Source organism: Lepisma saccharinum, chromosome 19 (genome assembly GCF_977018435.1).
Source record: "Lepisma saccharinum chromosome 19, izLepSacc3.1, whole genome shotgun sequence".
NCBI lineage: Eukaryota > Metazoa > Arthropoda > Insecta > Zygentoma > Lepismatidae > Lepisma > Lepisma saccharinum.
The window spans coordinates 66,894,571-66,910,678 of NC_139247.1; the positions used below are offsets into that span (position 1 = coordinate 66,894,571).

Below are 16,108 nucleotides of genomic sequence, written 5' to 3' on the forward strand. Positions count from 1 at the left end.
TTGGATAGCTACAACAGATTCTCTGTGGTTACAATTTTCTTTCTCCGACCAAAATAATACGTAATGGCCATGGAGGAGTGACGTTGAGTGTAGAAAGGTTGTGGCCAATTTTATTTAAGGATATATAAGTATGTTATACTTATAGATTATTTTCGTATAGGAGCGCAAGTTCGACACAATACTCTGCTTTTTTTGTGTGCGTGTGACCTTATTGGTTGTAAACCTTTGTTAAAACACTTATAACATACGCTACACTATAAGTGAAAGAAAGATTAATTTCGAGAATGTGCTTTGAAATAAGATCATTATTCCTTAAATAGTTTCATACCATTGTTAATAGGCCCCCGTGGTGGGCATGAATGTTTGTGAGTGTCCTTTCATCAATTTCATCATATCATCACTCATTCCCATCTTTGCAAATTAACCAAAACTGGCACGAAAGCGAAGTAAAATAAAACAAATCAATCAATCTGCCATTGTTAATAGGACAATAATAAATATGATTTAAGAACAGTAATTTTGTTTTTTATCGTCGCTTTTCTGCCACTTTTGGCTAATCGCGAAGATGAGGACGAGTGATGATATGATGAAATTGATGAAAGAACAATCACAAAGAACGCCCAGGCTGGGATTGAAACCTGTGACCCTGGCGTGGTAGCCACGGAGGGCGGCTTACGAACAGAAATGTTAAACAGTGAGTATAAGTTGCAAAATGTGTGCAAAATTGTATAACGATGTTGTGTCCATAAGAAATCACGTTGTTTTCACGCAATAATGTTTGATATAGTTTAAATTATGAATTACTGATTAGCTGCGAAAGAAAATGTAAATTAAAGCAATATAAATAAATAGATACGAACTGGCGTTTATACATGAATATGCCACAATATGTTTAGTTGTCTTGGTGATTAACTTTGCATGATCATCGTTTAAGTCATTGTAATACCACCCTCCTTCCAATGGATTTTCAAATATCACACTTCCTAAACGATGCATTTTTTTATATCACGCTTCCTTAAAAAGTATATATTTCACATAGGAAATAGCCTCGATACTTGTTGCCAATTTTTCTTGCAAAAAGAAGCTGGACACGTACTCGACATTCACAAATAACATCCCGGAGTGATTAACACATCGCGCTACGACGCCAGGGGTCCGATTCAAATCCCGGCCTGGGCATGCTGTTCCTTGTGAGTGTTCCTTCACCATATCATCACTCATCCTCATCTTCGCGATTAGCCAAAAGTGGCAAAAATGCAAAGTAAAATGAATTAAGTCAATCAAATAACATCCATGTTTATACCGGAACTCGAATCCTGAACTTAGGTAGCGATATAAAAGGTGCTCTCGACTTCAAGCTGGACACGTGTTTGCAAGAGCATGCTCACCCGTTTTGCCAAATAAACTTAATGTTCATTATTTGGGTTCATTACTTTTTTTTAACTGCGTTATTCGGTTGGATTTTTTTTTAAATATACCTCAGGTGAAGCCAGTGCATAATTATCCGTTGACAGATGACTCATTCTCCGAAAATATAGTGGCGAAATAGTTATTACTATTTAAATCTATCGGATGCGCGACCTAGAGGTGCACTTGGGCTACATAATCAAAACTTGCAAGTATATACTTTTCACTCCACGCATCTTGTTCCGCCGCGCCATGTTGCAAAGCAGACTACCACAGACTTGCAGACGACAGATGACCGCAGGCAGCGAGAGAATTTTTTGTTGAGTGAAGCCGCGGTCGCTCCTTCTCAACAACCAGGTAGCAAGCACCTCCAGGGTTCTTGCTACTCAACAATGTTGGGTTGCTGAGTGATCCTGGAGGCGCCCATTGTTTAGAGAGAACATTTTACTGGTTATAATTTAAAACTGTTTATTAATAAGTAAATAGTAACAATTAAATCAACTATCGAAGTTGTGGAATAAGTTGATTGATAGATTTGGTTTATTTTACTTCGCTTTTCTGCCACTTTGACTAATCGCGACGACAAGAATGGCTGATGATATGAAATTAATGTAGACACACTCACAAATAACACGCATACAGAGGTCGGCAGTCGAATCCGAAAACTTCGAACGGTCACCGAGACGGATAAATTTCAACCTTCAGGTCACAATTGCATCGACGAAAGTAATCTCTACACCGCAAGGCATATTTGTATTTCTTAACAATTATATAAATGACAAGATACCAATAAACTCGATGATATGATTGCTGCTATCGAACACACAAACTAACACCTACCTCACCTTGGAATGGTACATCACCTTGGACAACTTCCATCCCGTTGACAGGCATATTTTTTCTGATGAACCGCGATGACGCAGGAATGTTCTGGCTAAGAATACCAATTCACGTCATATTTCTCTTTGTGAGGTCCATTGTACCCGTCCTTCGCACTTCCTTGAATGAGAAACCAATGCCCAGTGTAGTTCAGCTTTCACTTCATGCATTTCTGAGTAAACAGAGTTGCATGGCCAGCGCCGTTGTTACAAAAAGTTAGGGACCGAATGAACTAAACAGTTCGGCCTTAACTTCGTTTGTTATAATTTCAAAGTAGACAACATCAGTAATTCACATAAAATTTCTCGCTACGGTTATGATAATTATTATCTTCATTATGGCTTTTACTGACTCTGGCTCAATTTTTAGACTTACGCACTTCAACTTTAGTGTAAATCAGGCCAACATTTGATGATGTGAACTATAATAATTGTAAGCCAACATATTATAATATACATTACAATTGTAAGCAAACAATTGACGACAATCATAACAATTCAAAGCCAACAATTTATAACCATAACAATTACAGGCAACAATGGATGGTAACCATAATAATTACAAGCCAACAATATATAGTAACCATAACAATAGTATGCCAGAAATTAGATAAACGTAACGATAAAACAACAAGCAATGATAACATAACAATTCTAAACCAATGAAAGATGATAACCATCAAAATTCGAAGCCAACAATGGATAATAACCATAATAATGACACCCCAACAAGTAATGATAACCAAAACAATTCTGTGCCATTCCCGATCGCGTACCGGTAACACAGCCTTCTTGTAATCAAGAGGTCCTGGGTTGGATACCCGTTGGATGCACATAGTGGTTCAAATGCCACTTTAAACTGTAGTTCCAGTCCCAATTAACCTAGCAGTCCATAAGACAAAATTCAATTCATAACAATTCCATACCAACACTAAATGATAACCACGTAAAAATTCAAGCCAACATTGGATGATAACCATAACAATTTCAAGCCAAAAATTAGATAACCACGACAATGAGAAGCCAAAAAGTGAAGGATAAGGATACAAATTCTAAGCCAACAAGAAACGATAACCACAACAATTCTAAGCCAACAATGGATTATAACAATAATAGGTTCGACAACACTTCGGGGAAGGCTCTAGCCCTCATTAAATATGCCCTGTATCTAACAAATAGCAGTCGCATTGTACTTACATCCATAGTCACAGTCGGTGGAATGAATCGAAGGAGAGAGTAATATTGTTGAATTGAATGCAGTTTCTTGCGTAGCTAGATCTTTCCTATTCCCTTTAAAGACTTGACGACAAAACCTTTTGCGTGTATCTTGGCTCCTTGAGCTGAAGTCCGCTTGACGAAAGCACAAGGGTGGCTGCAAAAGACAAGGAACCGCAAAACTAGACAATAGTGTCAGTTCCAGCCTTTGTCCATACAGGAAGAGACCCCCAGCGGCACGTTAGGAATCGTTTCGAAAAAATAGAGGCTGAACGTCCTCGCGAAGTAAGTATACTCAGAAATCATTGAAAATTCACCTTCACCTTGTAGCATATGACATGAAATGCAACGCTAGCGTCTGTTACGCTAGAATTGGCGTTTCAAGGTCAAACTCTAGCTCCTCACTCTAGGCTGCTTCTTTCCATCTTTGCAGTGTTGCTAGTGGCGTGCCCACGATATGCATGCTCGGCAATTTTATTGGAAACTAGCTGGTTGCCCAGGTATTTATTTATCCCAATTTTCTATTAGACAGGAAAATAATGAATTCTAACTATAGTGTAAAATGAACTTGGAGTTGAACGGCATTGGGAGTGTCACTATTCATTTTAACGACCCCGAAAACTATGGATTCCTCACTAATGTTGGTAGTTTACGGTTTTTTTTTTATTTATTTGAGAAATCCTGAATACAGAGAGAATCCATTTTATATCAGGATATCAACAGCGAGAAAATAGAAATTAACAAATGAGAAGCACGCACACATATGTAACAAGAATAATAAAATAAAAAAATTAAAATTAAACAATAATAATAAAACAATAACAAGGGTATAACAAATATTAATTTCTCTTCAGCTGCATGATGCACGCATTTCTGAAAGCATGCTTAGATAAATGGAAGCCTGGAGGATCATTTAGTGTATTGTACCTTGTTTGTAGCCTATAGAGAAATTACCTTTGTTCTAGGGATAGCCTTGAGGCTTTTGTGTAAAAGAAGTTGTTGCATTTGCTGTTGGTACGTGGGATCCGGATGTGAAGATGTGGCAAGAGTTCGTTAGTGAAAAGTTGTCCATTCGTGATTTTGTAAAGAAATGTTAGATCTGAAACTTAACGGCGAAGGGAAAGATCGTGAATTTGAAGAGTGGATAGAATTTCATGTTTGGAAAAGTTTGCAAGGGCTGGGCATCTATGCTTGACTATTCTGATAAAGAAATTTACCACTTTGTTTGTTCTCTTTATATTGCTATCACAGGCCATTGACCAAATACAAGAAACATATTCAAGAATAGGTACGACGCACGATGTAAAGTAGGTTTTGAGGGCAGAAACATGTGTGATATCTGTAAATCTGTAAATTAGCCCAAGAGTTTTCATGGCTCTCGAAGTTATGTAATCTATGTGGTGGCTGAAAGTGAGTTTGCTGTCGAAAATGACTCCAAGATCTTTGTGCTGTTGTACGAACGGGATGATTTTGTTGCATAATCTATAGGATGGTGCTGTAAAATTGGATTTGAGGGTAAACCTCATAAAAACAGATTTCTCGGGATTTATTTTCAGATTCCAGTCTTAGCACCAGCGTTCAATGTGTTTGAGCTTGTCTTGCATGCAACAAGTGTCTTCAACTGAAGCGATGCTTTTAAATAACTTACGGTCATCAGCATACAATAAAATTGAGCATTCTGGAGAAATATATTCATGAATATCGTCCATGAAAAGAGTGAAACACAGGGGCTCTAGAGAACTTCCTTGAGGCACACCGGAAACTACAGGGAGCCATGACGAAGAGCAACCAGATATGATAACCTTTTGCTTTCTATTGTGAAGTAAGATGAGAGTAATTTAAGAAGAGATCCGTGAACGTTGAATCTGTTTGAAAGTTTATGGATGAGTTTTGTATGAGGGACAGAGTCAAAGGCTTTAGAAAAATCTAAGTAAACGACATCCATGTCTTGCTTGGCACTCAGGCAGTTAACCGCGTTGGTGAGCAAACAAGCAAGGTTTGTGTCACATGAAGCATGAGGAAGAAAACCGTCTTGAGTGGGAGAGAGGAACGGAGTAGCATGCGCAAGGATACGATTGGAAATTATTTTTTCGGCTAGTAGTGCAAGTGCAGGAAGTAAGGAAATCGGACGATAAGAAGTAACGTGAGTTTTGTTTCCGTGTTTGAGTATAGGAACTATATTTGCTTGCTTCCATGCAAGAGGAAATACACCCTCGGAAAAACATTTGTTAAAGATTATGCTGATTGGTTTGGATAGAATATGGGCTAATCGTTGTAGAAATATGCCAGGGATATCATTAGGAGCGTTAGCTTTAGAACATGAAAGAGATTTTAATAATTCGTGGACTTCATTGCAGTTAGTTGAGATTTGAGAGAGTGTGTAAGGAGTGATGGGCTTGACTTCAGGCAGTGCGGTAGCGGTATTATTTGCAAAGTTGCTGTGAAAATACGAGTTAAAAAGTGAGGTGCGCTCCTTCTTTGTAGCAGACTTACCGTTCCAGGAGACTTGAACAGGAATACGGTCGTGTTGTCGGCGTGAGTTAATTAGCGTCCAGAACATTTTGGGGTTTTTAGCAGCACTTTCCGTCACAGTTTCAATGTAATTATTATAGTCTCTTTGCATTAAGTTTTTGCTATGTTTTCTTAATTGAGTAAAAGTGTTCCGTGTATGAACGTTTGGGACTTGTTTCCACAGGATTCACGCATTCTTTTTGTTCTTCAGCGTAAGTTTTGTCTCTTCACTATACCACGATGGGAATCGGGATGTTTTTGTTTTCCTTAGAGGCACGTGATCTTTAATTATGGCTTGCACACAGTCCACGAGGAAATCCACTGCTTCTTCCGCTGGGAGGGGGTCCATCATTGTCCACGGTACAAGGCTGGTGACAAGAGAAAGCTGCTCCCAGTTGACTCTTTTCCAGTTGTAGACTGGTCTGGAGGAGGGGGAGGGCCTGGGGGCTTTTCCAGGGACTCGGATTTCGGCATGGACGGGGGTGTGGTCCGAGGCGATGAATTGCTCACCGGGAGTGGCCTTGACCTTTGTGTACGAAGACAACAACAGGTCGAGAGTTTCTGTGCGTCTTGTGGGGAAGTCTACAAACTGATGAAGTCCAATCGCTTTGATATAATGATCAAAAAATCACCTGTCATCATTGTCTGTGCGTCACCCCTTCCTACCCCCACCCATAGGGGTGCCAGAGGTTCCTTGGAGTTGAACGGGATTGGGAGTGTCCTATTCAGCTTAGCGACCCCGAAAACTATGGATTCCTCACTAATGTTGGTAGTTTTCGGTTATTTTTAAATGTCACCCCTTCCCACCCCCACACCTAGGGGTACCAGAGGTTCCTTGGAGTTGAACGGGATTGGGAGTGTCACTATTCAGCTTAGCGACCCCGAAAACTATGGATTCCACACTAATATCGGTCGTTTTCGGTTATTTTTACGTCACCCCCTTCCCACCCCCACCCGTGCCAGGGGTGTTTTACCCCCACAGTATTTATTTCCATGTTGCAAGTGATACGTGTTCCAGGTTTGGTTGAAATCGCTCCAGGCGTTCGACAATTATGCCGGAACATACATACACACCTCGTATATACATTTTTATATATTAGATAAATACAGGGATATACAAAATGTATCTCTAACAACTGAAGCAAAAGAACTCCATAGTTTCCATTGTTACAATCGCTGATCTCCGTGGCGGAGTGGTTAGCACAGCGCGCGCTACAATGCAAGATATTCAGGGTTCGAATCCCGGCCTGGGCGTTCTTTCCGAGTGTCCGTTCATCAATTTAATCTAATCATCATTCGTCTTTATCGTCGATGTGAGCAAAATTGGCAGAAATGCGACGCTAAATAACATTAAATACATAAAAAGTACATATAGACTCTTAGAGTCGGTCTCATCGGCAACACCCTTGTCTCGAGTGGTAGACAGGTGTCACTTCACGCTTACACAAGACTGCAAGCAAGATAAATATGTTTAGGATGGTTGGAGAGTAACTCCCTAGCGAGAAATTCTTATAACTTACCACCACATTTTCATGAAACAAAAGGTTTTGCGATCCATGAAGTGGTAGAATTTCATTGCCGATTTCATTTCATTTTACACGCGCTGTTCGTCAATGGCTCGACATCCAATTTCCGGAACGTTGTGTGGATCGTCATGAGCCTCACGAATGGCCATCAAGGGTCCCTGACCTCACGCCATCTGACTTTCTTCTCCTATAGGGTTGGACTAGGGAAGCCAATTACCTCACCAAACCAAGAACTACAGATCAACTGAATCATCGCATTCGGTATGTTCTAACCAACATATCACCCGAGTTCTTGCTGCAATCAGTCGGAGCAGGCAATTATATAAACTTGTGGACAACGCTAGTACCTATGTGGTAGTTTAACACACCAAGCGGTCTACCATTCTACCGTCCACTTTAAAGCTTATTTAACTGTAATCGAAGATAAACTAAATAAAGTTATTTAACAATTTTAAATAGGGAGTTTCTTTTCAGCCACCCTGTATAACTATGCCCATTTGATTCCCCCAAATAAATTTTACTTTCTTCTACAAAAAAATCGTATTAGGTTGTAATCAACATTTTCAATTTTCTAAAATCAATATATTCTTTTATTTGTAGTTCATGAGACAGGTCCGATATTTCATCATTGATAAGTTTCTTGTTCTTATACGATAGTCCTGGAGAAAAGCACCAGTTCTGGAGCATACCTAAGAAGAAATGAAGAATCTACGTATTTGCGAAACATTAAAGTAACAAAATACGTTCAGTGTATCTTCACAAACAAATATTGAGTGTGGATGCTAAACTACAATTTCATACATTTTCATCACTACAATTAATTGTGAAAAGCAGTCAACCAAAATTAAAAAGAAAATATTTACCTTAAAATGATGAGTTTGCACCCTGCACATCGTCCAAACGTCCTGGACCAAGTTGCAACACATAGACAATTTTCAATGATTACGTGTAACACATTCATGAATGATGATAACATCAAATGGATGAAGCGACAATCTTAAAACATGTGTGCACATCACACAACACAGCCCCACAGAAGATTATACTGGCTGCGAATAAAGACGCCAGAGCCTCGTTAGTTTGAAACAATGCAGTCCAAGGTGTAATACATAAGGGAGGTTCGTATTTAGGTTGCTTCCGAAAAGTCATCCCTTACACCCCATATATAGGGCGAGACAGTGAAACGGGAAGATTGAAAAAATTCACAAAAAATAGAGAAAGCGAATATTAGTTAATTGAACATGAATGTACTGTACATGAGTTGAAATTGCTAGTGTACCTGAAAAATATTATTGTTTTTTTTTAATATGGTGACAGTAAGATGGCGTCCCTTGTTTTGCACACATTGTCGGGGTCGCAGAGTAAATCCGCCCATGACGTTATGCTGACATATTGGTAACCTTTTTCCTGCCTGTCCTCGATGACTATGACCCAGATGAAGAAACACTTTTCCAGCAAGATGGTGCAACTAACCATACTGCCAGAGTGTCTATGGATGTGCTTAGACTCCCATTTCATGATCGTTTCATCAGTACATTCGGCGATATTGCGTGGCCTGCACGTTCACCCGATTTGCCGGCTCCTGACTTTTCCCATTGGGGTTACCTCAAATCCAAAGTATTCAAGGACAACCTTCCAAGAACCAGGGATAATTTGAAGGAGCGAATTCGGGAAGAGATCTACAACATTCCGTTGGAGATGCTATGAAGCATCATGGGCGGATTTACTCTGAGACTCCGACAACGTGTGGAACACCTAGGACGCCATCTTAGTGACAGCATATTAAAAAATGAACATTTTGCAGGTACACTAGTAACTTCAAGTCACGTACAGTACATTCATGTTCAAAAATTAACTAATATTTGCTCTCTCTATTTTTGTGAATTTTTTAAATCTTCCCGTTTGACTGCCTCACCCTATAGGAGAAATGAATAACTATAAGTCACCGCAGTCAAAGAACATTTTGAAGAAAAGTATGATAATATTGGCAGAGCCTAAGATTTGTAACGTTTAGTTTCTAATTTTACGTTGCATTCCTCCTTCCTTAGACAAATTGAAAGGCTAAGGATGGAAGTTTACAACGAAACACTAATGCCGAGGTTCAAAACCGAACCCTTTGGTATCAAGTTCGGGACCCAATATTATATGGTGTAGAAGATGTTGCTCAAAGAAAAGACAAATTAGATTTCTAGCAATGAAAATGCTATTGACAATACGCACAACAAAAAAGGCCATGCGTCTCTTTGGTTTACTGTATCGTTTCACTGAAATTACTGACATCTCAGCCCTCACCTTGTACTTCAAATCATTCATATCCCCAATAATAGAATACTTCTCTCCTGTCTGGTCCATGGCGTATTCCACGCAACTTTCTAGAATCGATTCAGTTTTTCACTTCTTCCTATAGCTATAGTTTGATACAGGGTTCCCTCATTAGGCAATTTTTCATCTCCGCATCTCTAGTCTTTTCTAAACCTACAAACTGCTTATCAGCGACGTTTGCAGAATGATTTAAGTTACTTATACAAAATTGTGAATGGCAAAATCCGCTGCAACACACTTCTTGAGGAATTCCACTTTCGAGTACCTATGCGCACAACTCTCAACACAAGATTATTTTATACAAAGAAACCTAGACTACAAATTAAAAAAGATCCCTCTTTTACACAATACAATGACCTCCCATCAAGAATCGATATATTGTCCTCCGAGTTTGCCTTTCGGTCTTCTATTAGAACAAATGTTTGTAAATAATATCAAATTGTGCCATTTTTTGCTTACTTTTTGTCAATTTTCTATTCTCTTTGTGTTATTTTGTTACTTTTAATTATTATTTTTTAATATCTTTTTGCTTATTATTATTATTATTATTACGTTTTCGTTGTTGGCAATTTCAGTGTAATATGGCCACCTGTGCTGTATCTGGAATTTTCTCAATAAATAAATAAATAAATCTATCTGATTACCTTTCACATACAAACACTAAACTTCGAGACACACAACTTGATATTATATACGAGTAATCAAGCTTTTCATGTCAATAAAGGTTTCAACCTTTAAATCTGTAATATAGTAATTTGTGGGTTGCAAGGGGTAACTTTTGCTGAAGGCATTTAAGCGTCAACCTCATTTCCACAGAGTTCATCCAGGGAAACAGCATTCTTGCAGACTAACGAGGCTCTGGCGTCCGGACCTACTGTCAAGTACAATCCTCTGTAGTGCTGTGTGTTGTCCTCTGTTTTGGCATTATATGTGCTGACTGGCAACTTTTAACCTAGGTAAGGAAACATGCATTGAGTTTACTTATGGTAAGTGGTTTGATTCAAATATCCCAAGTGCTGACACACCCAAAGTTTCATTTCAATTAGTTGTAATTTCCGAGTTTTCAGGTCTCTCCAAAATTTAAAATTTCGAGGTATCTACTAGGATTTGCATTTGATTTTTTAATGTTGTTCATACCAATAAATGAATAACCATTCCAACGGTATAGTGACACATAATAACTGCACCAAAACATTATCCCCGAGAGATCCATTTGATCAGGTAAAGTTACAAGCAAATTATCCGAATTAAGCTGAATAATGTTAATGTTCTATCTTCTAGGAGGGCAGAGATCCCGAGAGATACCTGAAGTGGGCTGATGGCTACATTGTTGTCTACAGCGTCACGAGGAGGGAGAGTTTCGAAATAGCCCAGCGCTACTTGGAAGCTATTGGCCAACACTTAAGAAACGTCACTTCCTACGAAGCGCCTCTCATTCTGGTTGGAAACAAAGTTGATCTCGAAAGGTACAGGTAAGTCATGGATTCGCGCAAAGAAAGTACGAAGGAACGACAGCAATTACTGTCCTTCCTCGGAATAATTGTACTTTTTCTGATCCAGTTTCTCAGGAACGTATAGTACTTATTACGATTACCTAGAAATTAAGCGTCTTGACTGTAAGCGTAGCCACTCATGGACAGTTTGCTTCATCTCTTCATTGGATTTGAAACACTTTATTCTCAGCGCCTTTTTTGTGCGGCCCAAAGACGTGACAATCACTGTAGGCGAGGTCTGGCGAATATGATGGATGTTGACGATAGATCTAGGATGCTTGCAACAGCTGAACACACAGTGTAGGGTTGATAATTGTCATGTTACAAGAAACAAATTACCATCATATGGTGGACATTTTCAAGATTAGCTGTAAATTACTCTTTAGTATTGCAGTTCAATTGATTCACTGCAGTCAATGTGAACCAGAAAATGAATAATTCTGCCAAATGTGAAGTGGGAGCTGTCATACTGTCTTTTGCACGCTAGAAAAGCTCGACCTTCTAAAATTCATAGTCAAGTCACGGAGGTATATGGGGATCAATGAACTGCACTTCTCAATGGACTGACGCCAGAAGGGTATTGCAAAGATATACAAAAAAACTTCTCTCTGCTGGTGCCATGGGTGCCGATGTACGAAAATAGCTTAAGCTTTGAACATTGAAAGTAAAAATGTTTCGTTCAACTAACTTCTTTCGTTTGTATTTTTGTTTTCAAACAGGTAATACTTTCTGGACCTACCTTGTATCAACCCTTTGATCCTGCTGATACCACCCTCTCGCTCTAAAAGAACTTCCCACATTTTTTTCTTGGCTGAGAGTGGTAGAACGTCCTTGCTCAATATTCCTGGGAGAATGTTGGGCGAATTTAATTCCAGATCACGTACCCAACAGGGACCTCGGCTATCTTTGTGAACCTGTGCAAGTAGGCCTTCCCGTGGTTCTATAAATTCCCCAACCTTCAAAGGTATACAGCTGTCCTCTACCTACGTGAGAAAGCATATCTCACCTGTGTTTGCCCTTCTGAATTCGAGAACCAGCGATCTTCTAGAAAACCCACAGGCTAGTTGTACGGGATGATTAACCGGAAGTTTCCGGTTTGTTGTACCTTCGCTACATCCGGTTTCAAAACGGAAATTATATTAGAGTATGGCTTTAGTTTCCGGTTTGATAAAACTGTAACGTCAACAAATGCATTTCACGAAAGTCATGTGTATTTTGAACAAGAGCAACACACTGAGGCTGGAATTTAGATTACACATTTGTTTAATAGGAAATTCTACCCACTTAAATACGTATATTGTAATAATAATGGCTACAAATGCATCGGTTCATGGATACAAAAATGCACAATAACAAAAACTGGAAAGACTTTTAGCTGGCCTACGTGGCTAGCATAGTGCGCTGTGGCGCCACGGAGTCCCGGGTTCGAATCGGTTCGGGCTTGGCATGGATGTTCTTTGTGAGTGTCCCTTCATCAATTTCATCATATCATCACTCCTCCTCATCGACGCGAATAGACTAAAGTTGTAGAAAAGCGACGCTAATTAACAAATCAAATCAATGTTCTCAGCTTATAATATCACATGACAAATTAAGTACCGGATGATTCCGATATGTTATCCAGGTCCGGCGCCATCCTATATTAAGCTTGGGTTTTTCAACTCCTTCGAACGTTAAGACATCCATTTTTTCACACGCGTAAAAACTTCTCAGTCAATTAATGAAGGACGAAGTTAATGATAGCGTGAAGCCAGCTCTATAATTAGGATCCCATCGCAACACTCAGACCAGGACCAGGAATTTTGGCAACCGACCCAGGATGCACCACTGCAGGAATTGGTTCATTGTACCCAGAATGAGCAGCAAATTTGCCCCTGCAATTGCGCTAATAACGGGTCTAGGTGGATATTTTTAGGCGCAACCGGATTACATTTAGGTTAGACAGATACAATGAGGCATTATATTTGATTGAGTGAATTGAAAATTGTGGGTTTGCGCTCGTACATTTTACGTAGACCATCATCCCCTTACCATAACTAAAATAAACTAGTGTGTGAGTACTAAAATATTCTTACTTAGGTTAAAAGCTGAGGCTGTGATGAGGGAATCCGCACATATAAGGACAAAACAAGGACAAGATACACACAGCCCTACAAAAGATTATACTGGCCGCAGGTCCAGGCGCCAAACCCTCGTTAGTCTGCAAAATGCGGTGCCGAGTGTACTACGTGGAAGTGAGGTTGACATGTAGGTGTACTACGTAGAAGTGAGGTTGACATGTGGGTGTACTACGTAGAAGTGAGGTTGACATGTGGGTGTACTACGTAGAAGTGAGGTTGACATTTGGGTGTACTACGTGGAAGTGAGGTTGACATGTGGGTGTACTACGTGGAAGTGAGGTTGACATGTGGGTGTACTACATGGAAGTGAGGTTGACATGTGGGTGTACTACGTGGAAGTGAGGTTGACATGTGGGTGTACTACGTGGAAGTGAGGTTGACATGTGGGTGTACTACGTGAAAGTGAGGTTGATATGTGGGTGCACTACGTAGAAGTGAGGTTGACATTTGGGTGTACTACGTAGAAGTGAGGTTGACATTTGGGTGTACTACATAGAAGTGAGGTTGACATTTAGGTGTACTACGTGGAAGTGAGGTTGGCATGTGGGTGTACTACGTATAAGTGAGGTTGGCATGTGGGTGTACTACGTGGAAGTGAGGTTGACATTTGGCTGTACTACGTAGAAGTGAGGTTGACATGTGGGTGTACTACGTGGAAGTGAGGTTGACATTTGGCTGTACTACGTAGAAGTGAGGTTGACATGTGGGTGTACTACGTGGAAGTAAGTTTGATATTTGGGTGTACTACGTGGAAGTGAGGTTGACATTTAGGTGTACTACGTAGACGTGAGGTTGACATTTAGGTGTACTACGTAGAAGTGAGGTTGACATTTGGGTGTACTACGTAGAAGTGAGGTTGACATTTAGGTGCACTACGTAGAAGTGAGGTTGACATTTACGTGCACTACGTGGAAGTGAGGTTGACATGTAGGTGTACTACTTGGAAGTGAGGTTGACATTTAGGTGTACTACGTAGAAGTGAGGATGACATTTAGGTGTACTACGTAGAAGTGAGGTTGACATTTAGGTGTACTATTTGGAAGTGAGGTTGACATTTAGGTGTACTACGTAGAAGTGAGGTTGACATTTAGGTGTACTACTTGGAAGTGAGGTTGACATTTAGGTGTACTACGTAGAAGTGAGGTTGACATTTAGGTGTACTACGTAGAAGTGAGGTTGACATGTAGGTGTACTACTTGGAAGTGAGGTTGACATTTAGGTGTACTACGTAGAAGTGAGGTTGACATTTAGGTGTACTACTTGGAAGTGAGGTTGACATTTAGGTGTACTATGTGGAAGTGAGGTTGACATGTAGGTGTACTACGTAGAAGTGAGGTTGACATTTGGGTGTACTACGTGGAAGTGAGGTTGACATTTGGGCGTACAACGTGGAAGGTTGACTTTTTCTAGGTGTACTTGACTTTTGTTTCAAGTACACCTAGATAGGGCTAATTTAGGCTGGATCTAAAGAGAAAATCACACCAAATATACTTGTAATATGCTGACCAGGGGTCTTTATTTTAGAAAAAAACACTTAACTGGTAACGTTTCAACCATACATCAGGGTCATCAGACTTTAGGCTTGAAACGTCACGTGTTAAATTAAGACTGCCCAAGTCGGCACATTTTTTTTCTATCATGAAAACAAGGCTTTATCGTGATACCAGTCGACCTACGGTATAAAATAGGTTTAGAACCCGGGATCACTTGATTACAAGGCGACGTAAGTGTAAATTGACTAATTATGGTCTTGACGTTTGACAGACATACAAATTGGCTCGAAAGATAATATGGTAATTAATGAAGACTTACTCAATATACTTTTTTAATGAACTCTGGTGTATGTATGTATATATATATATATATATATATATATATATATATATATATATATATATATATATATATATATATGCATATATGAGATTCGCAGGATTAGTTCATAAAAAATATGGTGTTCAACTAAATATGAGAAATATTAAATACACTGGGAATTATAATAATAAGGATTTTCAATATAGGCTAGTCACATTTGTAGTGTACAAATCTAATCGATTTGGATAAATTCCTAAATATTAATGAACACGAATGCATATTATCTTTGCATCGAGAAGCGAACAGACAAGCAATACTCAAAAGCTTTCCCTTACCAAACTCACAGATTGTTTATCTTCACATCACCAAACTCGCTCTGAATTGCTGTTACCATAGAATCTAGCAGAGAAAGCCAGTTTCAATTAGAACACTGTGCAGTCGTCAAAACCAGTCTAGCACCCACTCTGGCAACCATCCAACCAGGTAGCCAGTCCAGTACAACTATACTCTGTCCCGGGAATTTGTAGAGCAAGCGAACGAAAACAAGTCTGTGTGCAAGTAGTGACGCGAGACGGCTCCACCATGAGCAAACATGAGAGGGAATGGGATTGCGTGGAGGGGGAAAGCGACTGCAGTTACCAGCCTTCGGAGCAGCGTGTACTGCTTCGCTCTATCCACTAAATCTCCCTCCTTCTCTGCCACTATGCCCGGCCTTGCTCCAGAGATGGCCGGGAAAGAGTATAGGGAATTCCTACTGAAAATCCAGTTCCGAGTGATTCGGCCTTTATACTCTATCGCGGGAATCTCTGGAGCAAGAGAAC

The 16,108-nt window shown here is 39.7% G+C and overlaps 1 protein-coding gene across 1 annotated transcript in view; it reads left to right on the top strand.

The window, feature by feature from the left end:
• Positions 1–16,108, top strand: part of LOC146002906 (ras-like protein family member 12) — a 157,165-nt gene that overhangs the window by 105,265 nt on the left and 35,792 nt on the right. The window contains exon 4 of the mRNA XM_083141004.1: positions 11,141–11,331. Coding sequence (XP_082997130.1) covers positions 11,141–11,331 — 191 coding nt within the window. The remainder of the gene's footprint in view (positions 1–11,140; positions 11,332–16,108) is intronic.